The 14,382-nt window shown below is 49.4% G+C and overlaps 5 protein-coding genes across 5 annotated transcripts; 1 reads left to right on the top strand and 4 right to left on the bottom strand.

The window, feature by feature from the left end:
- Positions 1–34: 34 nt before the first annotated feature.
- Pdw03_7978 (DNA polymerase alpha/primase associated subunit) lies at positions 35–2,134 on the top strand (the record flags this gene model as incomplete). The annotated part of the gene is made up of 3 exons (XM_014677636.1): positions 35–534; positions 590–1,889; positions 1,961–2,134. 3 exons carry the CDS (start codon positions 35–37, stop codon positions 2,132–2,134), a joined length of 1,974 nt encoding a protein of 657 aa, XP_014533122.1.
- A 330-nt stretch (positions 2,135–2,464) lies between these two features.
- On the bottom strand, positions 2,465–3,104 carry Pdw03_7977 (Apc13p; the record flags this gene model as incomplete). The annotated part of the gene is made up of 2 exons (XM_014677635.2): positions 2,465–3,040; positions 3,102–3,104. 2 exons carry the CDS (start codon positions 3,102–3,104, stop codon positions 2,465–2,467), a joined length of 579 nt encoding a protein of 192 aa, XP_014533121.2.
- Positions 3,105–5,332: 2,228 nt separating this feature from the next.
- Positions 5,333–7,022, bottom strand: Pdw03_7976 (Initiation factor 2B-like protein; the record flags this gene model as incomplete). Its single annotated transcript, XM_014677633.1, has 2 exons — positions 5,333–6,325; positions 6,399–7,022. 2 exons carry the CDS (start codon positions 7,020–7,022, stop codon positions 5,333–5,335), a joined length of 1,617 nt encoding a protein of 538 aa, XP_014533119.1.
- Positions 7,023–7,587: 565 nt separating this feature from the next.
- On the bottom strand, positions 7,588–10,445 carry Pdw03_7975 (Kinesin, motor domain; the record flags this gene model as incomplete). The annotated part of the gene is made up of 4 exons (XM_014677632.2): positions 7,588–9,257; positions 9,336–9,622; positions 9,794–9,810; positions 10,260–10,445. 4 exons carry the CDS (start codon positions 10,443–10,445, stop codon positions 7,588–7,590), a joined length of 2,160 nt encoding a protein of 719 aa, XP_014533118.2.
- A 2,287-nt stretch (positions 10,446–12,732) lies between these two features.
- On the bottom strand, positions 12,733–13,437 carry Pdw03_7974 (Short-chain dehydrogenase/reductase SDR; the record flags this gene model as incomplete). Its single annotated transcript, XM_014677631.2, has 1 exon — positions 12,733–13,437. The coding sequence occupies one exon, from the start codon at positions 13,435–13,437 to the stop codon at positions 12,733–12,735; it is 705 nt and encodes a 234-aa protein (XP_014533117.2).
- Positions 13,438–14,382: the final 945 nt, after the last annotated feature.

Below are 14,382 nucleotides of genomic sequence, written 5' to 3'. Positions count from 1 at the left end.
TCCAATGCCTTTCCACGATACATCTCTCACCACAATGGACGCCGAGAGAGAACTCAACGAGTTGTTTGCGGGCTCATTCCCCGATGGAATTCCCAAAGACATCCTTGCCGAGCTCCTCTCCATGCTACGGGTGCATTCGATCCCTGCGGAGGAGCTCTTCTACAAATGGGAATCATACAGCATAAAAATGGGCGAGGGGGTGACCTTGACCATGCAAACAGTACGAGGCTTTAAACAAGATGTTCAAGAAGCTTTGGAGCGCGAAAGTCGTGACAAAGCTAGCCGGCACACAGAAAAACGCAGCGCAAACACGGCAACCCCGCGAGGCGCGGCCACAGCTGGCGGCGATGTGTTTGGGATGTTCGATCAGTTGACACCGAATGCCTCAAATAGTCGAACTGGAAATGGATTTGGATCCGCTAAACGCAAGTCCGAATTTACCTCGCCCGCTACACCAAGGGTCAGCAAGTTCGAAAAGTTTGGATCACAAGCGGGCACAAAAACACCCACTGGAACACCTAGCGATGGAATGCAGTGTGTATTTTTTCAAGTGTATATGATAAATTGAAGGTGTTAACGTCAAGAACAGAACAGTTTCGTTTTCCGAACGACCGAATCCTGGCCAGACGGTGGAAACCCTCAATGCGCACCTATCATTGCCAGAAACCCTAATGGCGCCATTTTCCGAGGCGCGCATTAAGCCAACCGCGAATACGGACCTCAAAAAATTTGGCTACAAACCCATGGGCATGAAGTTGTCAGAAGCATCGGAGATTTTAGATGATCGCATCGACGAGTTCGCGACTATCTTCCAGGCAGAATTCAATTCAGACGATGTGACATTCGGGAGTGCAGCCATCCAAAGCACAAGCGAGATTGTTGCTGTTGGAAGGATCGCTTCCGATAGTCTTGAGGGGAAATTGAACCCAGCTTCCCTCGTACTTGAGACTTCGCGCCGGACGGGAGCCGGCAGACGAGTCCCCCTGAAGGTGGATTCTGTGCCCTCAGTGAACTTCTTCCCAGGCCAAATCGTGGCTCTCCGAGGAATCAATCCGTCTGGTGAATACTTCACTGTAAAGGAAGTGCTTCCGATTCCCCTGTTGCCACCAGCCGCATCTTCAGCTGTGGCACTGGACAACATCAACGAGCGACTTGATGGAGATGCGAACCCACCACTTAACGTTATGATTGCAGCCGGGCCCTACACAGCAGACGACAACCTGGACTTTGAGCCGTTGCAAGAATTATGTCAAAAGGCAGCCGAAAACTACGCCGATAGTCTGGTGCTGATGGGACCGTTCCTAGATATTGAGCACCCTCTTCTTGCATCGGGCGATTTCGACCTGCCAGACATCAAGGGCCTCGACCCGGATACAGCTACACTGTCTATAATGTTCCGGCACTGTATCTCAGCGCCACTGGCACGGCTTGCAGCGGCCGTCCCAAGCATTACGATCGTGATGGTTCCGTCTGTGCGCGATGCACTCAGCCGACACGTCTCCTGGCCCCAGGAGCAGCTCCCCAAGAAGGACTTGGGTCTACCCAAGCAGGTCCGCATGGTCTCGAATCCCGTCACCTTATCATTCAACGAATGTGTTTTTGGAATGTGCTCACACGATGTGCTCTCAGAGCTTCGCCGTGAGGAGGTCTTGCATGGCCGGCCCGCAGAGGGAAACCTGCTCACCCGTTTGCCCAAGTATCTCGTCGAGCAACGCCACTTCTTTCCCTTGCTCCCCCCAACCGCACGGTCAAATCTTCCAAAGCCCGGGTTCGAAGGTGGCATGGCTACAGGCGCCATGGTGGATCTGCCCTACATGAAACTGGGCGAATGGTGGAACGTTCGGCCTGACATCTTAATTGTGCCTAGCATGCTGCCGCCTTTTGTAAAGGTATGTGGTCCCTAGCCGAGACTTCTCGTTCTCAACTTCCATCAACGGTACTAACCTTGTTCTTTCCGCAGGTCGTCGACAGTGTGCTAGTCATCAACCCAGGCACTCTGTCAAAACGTCGTGCTGCGGGCTCATACGCCCAAATGGCCATCCACCCCCGACTGGTGGCAGAGGACGAGCGCGAACAGAAACAGCTGAGCCATAAGCTGTATGAGCGAGCTCGAGTCGACATCAATCGTATCTAGGGACACATATAATCACATCGCATTACGCGCGGCGTTTAGGCTCAGACTGAGCTATGTCTGCAGCCATTTGATATTGGCGGTTCTTGGCACAAAATCGCAAATGGAAACGAATCAATGATCTATGAGATGTATCATGCCAGAAGGATACATCCAACGTGGGGTATCATAACGAGGCTATCCAGCCTGAAAACAAATGCACTTAATCAGAATTGCAACACAAGACACCCATTTACCTGCTTATACAGGTAGATAGAAAGCGTTCGCGGCACCACCTCCAGTAAAAAAAAAAAAAGGCGAGCCCGCCAACATCTCAGTAAACACTGATCTCCATTACCGCAACCCAACAACCCTACGCCCACCCATCTTCCGCCCTGAGTCCCGGACCCTAATAACCGGCGCCCCAGCAGCCGCCGCGCCACCCCTACTACCCCGCAGCGTAGCACCAGGCCCAGAAGTCGCAGCCCCAGCAACACCAGCACCTCCAGGGCCTGTCAAAGGTCCAGCATCAGGCCCATGCCCCTCGCCATTGACAAGCGCCTCAAGACCAAGATCCCGCCACACCGCATCCCGTCTCCGCTCCATAGCGCGGGTAATACCGAATGCCGCATGCTGATCTGGAACGACATCGTCCTCGTCTTCAGGGTTCGGGGGCTGGTATTGTGGTGCCACGTAGATGTCCTCGATTGGTAGGAATGAGGGGATTGTAGAGGGAGAGGTCGGGCCATATTGTAGGGCGTTTGCGGCTGTACTGGCTGCCTCGCGATTTGCGGCTGAGACGCTGTTGGCATTGTGTGGGTCGGTTGTTGAGTTGGTGGCTGTTGAGGTGTGTGGGCGTGTAAATTCTTCGAAGAGGTCTGCTAGCCGCGGTTGGTGCATATGTAGGTATGAGGCGGAGGAGTCTTTGCTCTGGTGGTTTGTTAGCTCAGGATTTGGTCTTCTAGAAGAAGATCCCGGTTTGGGTATGTACCATTTTGAGGAATTGTAATCTCTTTCTCGAGAGCTTGCGGGATGTGAGAATCTTTTTGTCAATGGGCTTGATCTTGTCGTGTTGATGGTGACGGCAGAATGACCATGGGGGTACACCGCTCAGATCCGGTGAATGGACACAACATGCATGTCGTGAATGCGACAATCTTCTTATCGACGCCAAGGATCTAATACAGTCACATGTGCTTAGAAAAATCTTGCAACCAGATACAGATCAAATCGACAAGAGATGTGACACGAATGAGTGAGCATTGAAGTACTAAGCATTGTCTCGCTGAACCCTCAGCGGGCTTCCACATACAGAAAGCTATTGCGGGCGTTAAGCCAACCAAGGTGACAGAACAATTGATTCAGTCTTTGTCACCTCCCTTCTCTTCCTCGCATGACAAGATATTGGCTACTGAAAATGATGCCTTGCACAAGCTTCAATCCGTCAGATGAACCTCATTTCTGGGTAATAACCACTCGATCTCGTCAGATATGAATGTCATCCAGGTCTTTCAGGACGATGGCTGGTGATCTCTGGGCTCAATAATTTTGTCGAGCAACGGACGCAAAAACGGGCTACAACCTGGGAACTGTGTGAGAACAGCTCGCTCGTTTCCTAGTTGTAGGCAAAAGTGGCGTACGCTTTCAATGACGGTTTGACCGGGTTGAGACCTTTCGCAATTGACCTCTTTCATAAACCTGCCAAGCTACCATGCACCTTGCCAACCAGACACAATCATGGACATGATTTACAACAGTAGACGAGGTCACCTTGCCCTTTAAGACGTAGCACAGCGAAGATGTGTATCTGGCGCTCTCGGCTACAACACAATACCATGCATCGGACTACTTATCGGTATCCGATAGGCCCTAGCAAAATAGTCGAAATCAAGTAGGAAGTCAAGACCTTCACTCTAGAGCTTCAATCCGGTTCTGGTGACATCGATCCAGCTGTGATGCCTGAGTCCCAGTTACCAGTGGTGGGCTGGGCTGCCAGGCCATATGCAGGGTTTGAATTATTCCCTCGATTTATCAAGTTCGAGGTCAACCCCATCAAGGTAGAAGTAGTCAGAAGACGAGCACAAGCCAAGAGACGACTTTGGTAGACGTAGACGCGATTTAGAAGGAAGTTTTGATTTTCCGAGACACTCTGTATCAAGGGAAAAGAAGTCCTTTATGAACAAGCTGGAGGACGCGTTGCTCCAGGCTGCAAAGACTAGTACAACACAACCCACTCTTCTCCAAGCGCTCGGACAAGCCGAATAGTTGATGAAAGGTAGTCGCATCATCTGGGGGTGGTGTAAGCCCAGTGATAAAGTGCAGCATGCCTGTACAGAAGTATAGTCAAGCCATAAGATCTGAAAATTAATGATAAACCCTTCAAAGAACAGAATATTACACTGGAGAAAGAAAGAGACCCACTGCAAGTAGCGGGACCTCTTTCTACCCCAGATTGTGGGTGATATATAATCCGGGAAGTAATGTTTTATCCGGGGGAAAACGGTGTCCTCCAGTGTGCAAACGGACTCGCTTAGCAGGCGAGCTCTCCTATTGTTTCTTTTGCAAAGTCATTATCATGACTCGCAGTTCCTTTGTGGCCAATTCATTATCGGTTGGTGATAGCAATCATTTTGTGGCGCCTTTGAGTCTGTGTAGAGAAGCGTCCCTTTCTGGGGCACTGTTCATCCACTCCAACATCGTCATGCGCAATTATTGTTGATTCAAATATGAATCGTATTATACTTGGACAAAAACAGGTTTAAGCTGGCATTAGACCAGAGAGATATGCTTTTGACAAGAGGTTGAGAAGTTCGTAAGCTTTGAGTTAGCACTATGATGGTGGATGTTGTGTACAAGTAGCCCTGTGCTATAGGGGTGTTTACAAGTGAGAGAGAACGAAATTACCAATTCCAAAATCCGTGCTTTATGTACTTGAGAACTACTGTCTTTATGATTCATGTTTGGACACTTACAAGTCTTGGCTTGATCAAGTGCATCACGAATTAAAATCCAATGGATTCAAACAGGTACAACAAGGGAAAAAGACAAAAGACCTACGTAATCTGGCAAAGACGGGTATGAAGAAGAAAGTGAAAAAATATCTGGAAGTCACGACGCCGAGGCAGTCAGAACCAATTTCATTGCTTTGAATTTAGATTACAGGGTTGATACGCTCCAGATCCATGACCGGGTTGCTGAAAAAGCCGGGGAAATTTGAATTCATCACAGGTTTGTGACCATCCGGTGGACAATCGGGACAGCACTGGGAGGGAGACTGCCCATCTCAGTGATAACCATGTCGACGTATTCCGCAGGCGTAACATCATACATGATGTTCAACAACTGTAGGTTGGGAGTGTTGTGCCAGTTCGCAAGAGGCGACGAAGAGCTCTTGTGTGGGAGAACGGGAGGCTCGGGAGCCAGGGTGCGGTTTCCACCCTTCTTGTTGTCAGGCGGAGGGGGGACATATGCGTCTGCCGGGTCGCGGACAACGAGGGAGACAGGGGTGTTCATAGGTAACAGCTCGTTGGCATCGGCAATCTCATTGACGACGATGCTGTCAAGGGCAACCCGGTCAGTGAACTTGATAGTCTCACAGCAGACAATGACAGGGATTTCGACGCCGCTGGCACGTTCCTTGGCGGACATGGCGACAAGGGCGGTGCCGACACGGGAGTACAAGCCACCGTTACTGGTCATTGCATGAGCACCGAGGAAGACCTTCGTGGCATCCTTGATGGCGTGGGTGATGGCGTGGACGAGGGAGTATTGGACGTCGAGCCCGCTCTTGGCGAGATCGCGGGCGAGGCTTTTGCCTTCGAAAAGGGGCCTTGAGTCGATAATTGAGACGCGGAATCGCTTGCCTTGGTTGTGTGCTAACAAAAGGGTCTGCTTAACGATGCTGCTGCCGGCAAACGTCACAATCACGTCACCGTCTTGGACTTTCTGTGCTGCACTGTCTGCAATCACCTGGTCGGCGACGGTGATCTTCTCACGGATGAAGCTATCGATGTATTCGCAGAGTGAAACCTTGGCACTCGCCTCGGGGGTAGAGGGATCGATCCCGGCAATGAAGAGCTTCAAAGCACGGATGGCATTTCCCTGACTGATGGAGAGGGGTCGGCATGTTGAGAGGTAGGTGATTTGGGCCGAGAGGTGTGTGGTCAGGTGGCGAGCCAGCGAGGTACCCATAGGGGTTGCATAAGATTCAATGACCTTTAGAAAGCATCTTGTCAGCACACATGGTCATTGCCATGTCTTGTTGATATGAGATACGAGAACAACATACTCGTTTAAAAGCAATCAACGTGGCCACACAGCGCGCGCTGCTGCCGCAGATCGTGTAGTCCATCAGTTGCATGCCCAAGGCCAGAATGGCAGGGTGAACCTCCTTTGTGGCACCGGCGACAGTGACGCGACGTTGTTGTCCGTACAAGTGCCCAAAGACAGCAACCTTCTTGTCGTCTTTCTTTTTCTTTTGCTCCACGAGAACGGACCCGGTTTGCGCCAGAGGACCTGAGCCGCGGCGGGGGGGCTGTGCTCGCGGTCCTTTCTGTGCAGAGCCAGTACTAGCAGCATCTTTCTTCGGTGTAGTTGGTGGACGAGCCTGAGCGGCGATGCTCGGAGCGGGAATGGTACCGCCGACGGCACCTCCGTCCTTCTCAAGTTTCTCTCGGATGCGTCGGGCAGCCTTATCAGCCTTGGCTTTCTTCTTCAACTCGGCTGGGCTAAGCGGCTTGTCTGTGGCGCCGTCTGTGGACGCGGGCGCATCTCCGGTAGGTTTGGTGGGTTTTGAGTCGCGAATCGGGAGAGTCTGCGGAGAGTTTTTGGTCGCGGGTTGAGCTTGCTCTGGCGCCGATGTAACAGGTGTTGAGACTTGCGCTGTCGGCGCTAGATTGGAGGATTCCACCATCTTGTCTGTGAATTAATTCTCGTGTGAGGGTGGATCTGCGAAGATGGTGGGGAGAGGGAGGGAGGGTTGACTCACGGAAAAAGAAATGATGCCATAAGCGGCCCACTGAGCGGCGCAGCCCTAACTTGTGGTTCATCGCGCAGTATAATGAACAATGTGTATAATTACTTGATGAATTGATCTTGAATAACTCTGGCCTTCTTTTCAGTTGAGCACATAGTTTCAAACAGCAATACTTTGCTACCGCTGATAAAATGGCATGGTCTCCATATAAGGGTGCAGCCTGAAAGAAACGTATGATACCCAATGGATGGGAGAGTTGACATTGAAACATCCATAACATCAAGAGTCTCATTATTCATCGCAGGGCCTCGCCAGAACAGAAATAAATACACAGGCCAACACTAGTCTGATTCTAATCCAAACAAGGCAGTCCGAACAAAGACCTCAAACACACTCAAGGGCATCACAGAAGAGCCGACAAAGATATCACCGCCAACACCATTCAATCCTTGTACACCCAAAGACCCCCTAAGAAAAAACGAAAAAAAAGGCTTATCCACAATTAACGATTGCTGGTCAGAATTCCCAAGGCACGCCGCTTCCGAGTTGCATGTTCCTCGATCGGACGGAACCGTTGATGATCCGTGGCTAGCTTTCTCTTGAAGACACTCAAGTCACCAAGAAGATCATGCATGTGATTTTGCATCTGTTGGGCCTCTTGGTCAGTGACACCTTCGGTGATAGTGTCATCATCTTCCCAGAAGTCCATATCAGATTCGACATCTGATATCAAAAGAGAGCCCTCGCAGTCCTCTAGATCAAGATTGAGCGCTTGATCCTCATCTTGCAAGGAAGTAATGCTAGGCTTGCGCTGCTCAAAGGTGATGGGTGGGATGGGGTTCTTAAGACTCTCAACCGCTAGCTTCAGATGCATGCGCAAAGCGTCGTTTTCCGTTTGCAGTTGCCGAATCTTGCATTCACTGACCATCTTATTCTCCTCCATGAGACGTTGCATTTTCTCGACTTTCTGCTGGTACTCTTCGAGACGTTCATCAGAGGCCTCAGTGGCCCGCTGGTTGAGTGCTGCTTGGCTCACACTAAGTTGAAGGGTGCGGATTGTTTCTGTCATCTCCGCAATTTGTCGATCACGCTCAGCTGCCGACATTTGATCTTGGTTGACCCGTGCCCGTGTCCGAATATTTTTGGCCTGGTCCGCATAACGAAGAGTCGAAAGTGTCTCTTCATAGTCGGCAGGTGCAATACAGGCAATCATCGCAGTCTTGGAGTTGCCGCCGAGACTGTCCTTCAACAGCCATGTCAGGATCGAGTCACGGTATGGTACCTGTTCTTTGCTCTTTCGTGGACCACGAAGTTTCTTGGGATCTGCGAGCGCTGCAATGACACGTCCTAGCGTCGTTAAAGACTTGTTGATGTTTGCACCTTCGCGAAGTCGAGCGCCAGTCGCTTCGGTAGATTTAGCGCGCTCAGAACCTGCCAGATCGACCAACCGAATCCGCGCAGTACGCTCAGTCGTTTCATCTGTAGACAAGTCATGGTGGATCTGTTTTAAAGTGATGGTAAAGACTGCGTGAGATCGGGACGACGTGTCGTTCATCTTTGTGCTAGCCGTGGTTCGTGAGACGTCACCTTTTCGCATAAAATTCATCAATTCCGCGTAGTTCTTTGCGGTAGCCTCTGTCAAATCCTTGACGTATGGACCTTCTGACGGCGATTCGCGAATGCGAAGATAGTGCGGGGGATCAGTTCGTGGGACCAAAAGATCGCGAACATGCTCATTGTATACTTCGAAATACGACACTCGAACGTTGTAGCTGATATCCGGAGAAGGCGAGTTCTCTATGCGCTGGAAGAGATCTTCGCACGTCCGAGGAATCAAGCCGGGCTTGTCCGGGGTTCCCATCATAGTGTAACTCTTTCCCGCGCCTGTCTGTCCGTATGCGAAGATACACGTGTGGTATCCTTCGAAGTTGTGATCCAAGAACTCCTCCCCGAGAGCGTTATAGACATCTTCCTGGTGTGCGTAATGTTCATCCTCCTCATTATGGGACCAAAAGGAGTTGTCGAATGTAAAAGACTTATCTTCCAAAATCTTGCCGCGGGCCTGTGACTTAGGTTTTCCTTGATCGTCGGGTTTCGGTTTGGGTGCTTGAAGGCAGGTCATCTGCGTGCGCGGGTCCATCGAAATCAAACATTCTGCGTTGCGATCGATTTCTGCAAGATGAAGTCAGAAAACAGCCTCCAATTTTCGGGGGTATCACGCCTCCCGCCTCCAGCCCACACAACACCTACCTCGCGGTAAGAACCTCCGCACTCGTACGACGACGCGCACATTCCCCCCTGGGGTTGGACTAGCCATCCCATCTCTGGTACGGGATATTGCTAAACCCTCTCGTGCGCGGAAGGATGGACTTGACGCTGTAGATCGGAGGGTGGCGGCGGAAGCGGAGGTGGAGATAATGCTTGGGGAAGTGATTCCTGTGGCGGCCGATATATCGGATGATGCGGCTGAAGATATCGAGCCTGGGCCCGGATGGCCGATGTGGTGGTAGAAGCGCGGATCGAGCGCCATGTCCCTACTGCTATCGCTTAATAGCTGTACACAAGTGGTGACGGCGGCGCGTCTTCGATCAAGAAGCGAATGGTACATGCAAGATTGATTACATGAAATGGGATGGACAAAGGGAACAAAGAACAGGTAGATTGGAAAGGGAATGTGTAGACTGGAATGAGTGAAAGGGGGTCGGTACTGTTGCGCGTTGTTTCCCTGGGGAAAGTTCAGTTTGTTATAAACACACGTTGCGAGTCTAGAGCATTTTTTTGCGGAAAGAATGTATATTATATCACGAGAAAGAACGAGGTGGAAATTGGAAACAATAGTGACAATGTGATTTCCGAGGTTCTACGACATTGAAGTGTCGCTGTCTATAAGTGTTGTTGCCATAGCAATGGCCCACTATACTCCACTCTCTCTGCATGCGCTCTATAGAGCAACTATTAAAACGAATGTGTTGCAATGTGTTGCAAGCTTTTATATGTGTCAAATACGTTCTCAAAATATGCAGTGGAGTAGATCGCTTGCAAATGTAGTTCAATTCGGTGGAAATACTAAACATAATTATTGTCGGATTCATGAAACCCCTTTCACCATATCAAATTGTTTTAACCCTTCTCAAACTCCGAAGTGTCTGCGTTCATAGCCTCAAATAAGTCGACATCTTCATCAGGCATCTTTGTAGGACCCCAGTTTGGATCGGGTACGGCATTGCCAGAAGCATCCATATGTTCACTCAAAAGTTCAGCAGGGCCCATCTCGCTATGTGACGCCGTTTCCGTAGCATGGGTCCTAGCTCTGCAGGCGGGAGCTTCCTGGCCCCGGTTTTGACCTCTATCCTTGGGCATATTGTCTGGACAATGTCAGTAAGAATTCTCAACAAGAGCATCACACCCCCGTCAAGTCAACACTCCCGATGCTCTTATGAGAAACAAAGGTTAAATTAGGATCCATACCAATAGTGGTTTATAACTAGACTTAGTTTTCATCAGATTGGATGATGATTTCATTGAGAATCTGGAGAAACCCGTCCATCTTTATATTCAATGAAGGTGGCGGCAATGACTTGACCATGACGATGACTTTTACCCATCACCTTGGGTTTTTCTCCGCGCTTGCCATTCAGATGCATCTAGTCGTACCATTGATTCCATTCTGTTCTGAGATTTGATTTTGTGGGAGCCAGTCAGTTGCTGCTTATTGTGGGCCATGGTGGCTCTGATGGATTCTGAGTGTGTGGACATGCCATCATGGCTTTGTTGCCACAAAGCTCTGGTTTGTTATGATTTTAGTATCCACGGATAGTATGTTCTTTAACCATCTGTCTGGTGGCAATCAAAACTCTTTCATTTTGTTGGCCCAGTAACTACCTTGGTTGAAGCTGTTCCACAGGCTATAATCGGTTGTGTGCAGGTGACAGCGAACTGTAAGACGCCAAGATATTACTCCTCCAGCAATATACCGATAGTTAGGGAACGAGTTTAGCCTGCGAATCACCCTATACGTGTCAATCACTAGCAGATCTTTATTTAATAAAACTTGATGCAATAACACAGGACTGTACTGAGGTTGATGCTGGCTATAGACAGATGTATATGCCAGCAATGTGCATGATGACGGCTGCTCAGTAAGTGGTCTTTGGATGCTCACTATTTATGCATATGCTGATCTCCACGGAGTTCACCCTTGTTTTAGTTCTCGGCTATCAGAAATGAGATCTGCATGTGGATCTCTGGGCATTTGCCTGGGAATCTCTTAGATCGGTATCAAAGCACTTCACGCTACAAATTGCTCTCTGTCAGCATGCAGTGTATCCTACAAAACCATCATTCTCTGAGATTGAGAGAGTTAGATGTTTAAGTAGCATTCTGGGTGGTTCCTCTAACACTGATTTTGGCTTTCCACATCTCCCTTGGAAACCATGAGCATTGATTGTCTTTACTGCAAAACGGAACCTTGAGAGCGCCTGCCTCGAATTCGACCAGTTCCGACATTAAAATCAAGAATTCAGGGCAACATGTAGTGAATACTGGCGTGAAAGTTTGTACAGGCCGAGGGACCTGCATGCTAGTGGCAAGATAACGACGAGCCCGGTCTTCGAATGCCCTCCTGGTGTCTACAACGGTAGTGTGGCCCCCATGCCACTCGGCGGTAGCTTATGTGCTAAGAGGAGTGAGCATCTGATGCGGCGAGGGCTAAAGCTCCAGGCAACGTGGAAGAGGCGTTACCCTGTGTGTCGGTGATGGACAGAAGTGTGTACAGAGCTTTCGTGAGTTGGTAGCCTTGTTTGCTTCACCACATGGGACTCTGGGGATAAGGACGAATCTGTCAGCTTCGACATTTCCTATGAATGATAAGCTCTGTTGTTGAGACGATTTCATTGACCAGCGGTGATGAACCGTTTTACGTAGTCCAACTTCCCTAATTTCCGAAAGATTGCAATGTAATCCGAGTATGTGAGCCCGGGGCGGCGAAAGATGACGATAACATTCTAGTTTTCAAACAGCCCTATCAATACAGAGATCAGATAATGCAAGTTCGCAATATGAAAGAGCCGGCCATACCTGGGCCAGAACTTGAGATATCTCCTCAGTTGCTTCAATCTTCAAGGGAAACAAATAGTCCACGCCACTGATCTCAGTGCCTAAAGTCGGATGCAAAGCATTGATGGAGATGTGGGAAAAAGTGATCCTGGTGGTGACTATCGTTCTGAATATGGATCCGTCTTGAAATGAAAAAAAAGGACCATGGTCACCTTGGATTTGAGAAGATAATCCTGCGGCTTGTAGTTCTCGAAAGAGTGCTAACGCTGTCTTTTACATCTGTGACACAGTTTATGCGACGGAAAAGATGGGGAGCACCCAAGTTGTGAATTTGGGGTTATCGGAAGCCATTAATTGCCGTGATAAATGTCTCGCCATCCACGCCGTGCCCGAAGTTGGCGATCTCCATCTCTATATAAACCTATTCCCGCAGGATTTCTTGCGTATGCCATTTAAATGGAACTTGGAATTTATAATACATGAGACGGCTGTAGACATCACTCGATCCCCATAGAAAAGATTTTAGGTCGATCGAATGCGTGAAGAAAAAATACTGCACAGGTGGGTAGATGTGGGTGAGTTTGGCGAGACGTCACCAAGGCACAGTTCGACCACGGTAGTCCAGATATTCGAGTCCCGGTCGTTCTTGCTTTTCAATAAGTACATTTACCAAGCTGGGAATGCTTTCTGCAATTGTAAGCCGAGCCTCGGAACCCCCCAACTCGGTTTTGACCCAACCCGGAGCCATCACCACCATTGGACGCGATGGATCCTGACGAGCCGCAAAGCTTCGCATGAACATATTGAGCGCAGCTTTAGTGCCGCGATACACCTCTCGCAGACCGGTTTCATTGTTGCTGATGCTTCCCTGTCCAGATGACATAACACCGATGAGACCTCTCGGAGCCACATGATGTGCCAGACTTTCAACGACACGCATGGGGCTGAGAGAATTTGTGACCATGACATGGATGAAATCCTCCGTTGATACATCGCCGATGTTTTGGGTTGGGTCACGATTTGTTGTTCCAGCATTTACGAAAAGGATGTCAAATGTCTTTCCCGACACTAATAGGCGCTTGTCGAGGGCCTTGATTTGATCAGATTGGCAAATATCCAAGGTCTCAATTTCTACCCGGCCGGTGTATTTGTCTGCTAGCTCGTGGAATAATGTTCGTGACTCTCCGCGGACTGTGCCGACAACGTTCCATCCCGTTTCTAGAAATTCTGCCGCCATGGCGTGGCCGAGGCCACGGGAAGCACCAATGAGAAGGATTGTGGGGGGCGAAGCGGACATCATGTCAAATAATTCTTAGAGTTGATTCATATCATTGAGCGGATTGGGGAGCCCTTTAAATCTGACATGGGTGAGCTCGGCATTTTCTGGTCCCGGGTTATCTCCGGGTCGGATTCCCCTTGGGGAAAGTCGGTGCTTTTGGTATCAGGAAACAGTCTCTACTTAGCCGTATCGCGACTTGTACCGTGTTGGATTTCAGCGATCCATGGCGGAGAGAACTGAAAATCCCCACCGGGGAATCTGAACAGGCCCGCTGATAGGCGCCAACCTCACAAAGCTCATAGTAGCGGAGCACTGGCATCTAAAGTCTGCCCCAATTGGCCATTCGGACTACAGGATTGGCCTGTGGCATAAATTAGCAATCGGTAGATGATTAGATCATCCATCAAGTACCAGACGACGTAATGGGAGAAAAATATTGGGCCTTTTATTCCATGAATGAAGAATGCTTTTGTCCAAGTTGTATAGCTCTGAAGTTACAGAGCTCAGTTTTGAGTGATTGAAAAATCGGAGGCTCCGTCGTCCTAGTTAGGTTCTTGGATATCTTTGCGACGGACAAGATCTCCAGCCTAGGGCTAGAAGATGGCAAGCAAGTGTTTGAAATAGGAAGGGGTCTTGAAAATACCCAAGGGGTAGAGGATGGTGGATAGAGAAGAGCAAGAATGTAGATGGTAGATGACGAGTCAGACCGGTTAGTCTTTTGCCTCCGGGGCCCCAGTACTGTTTCTGCCTGGAGTATAGGTTGTAGTATGATTAGTTTATCTCTAAAGGTCATAAATAGATGAACGACATCTAAATGAAATCTCAAAAACATGAAAAGGCTACACACGCGGCCGATTATTCTTGTCTTTTAGCGAGTTGTTGATACTTCGAACTATCCATACTTTGACTGGGGAAAATCTGAAGGGGCGCCATATAGATCGATTTTGAAGATGCCTTACATCA

This window comes from Penicillium digitatum, chromosome 3, assembly GCF_016767815.1.
Source record: "Penicillium digitatum chromosome 3, complete sequence".
Lineage (NCBI taxonomy): Eukaryota > Fungi > Ascomycota > Eurotiomycetes > Eurotiales > Aspergillaceae > Penicillium > Penicillium digitatum.
The sequence above is the reverse complement of the archived record's forward strand: the minus strand, read 5'-3'. Positions and strand labels throughout refer to the sequence as shown.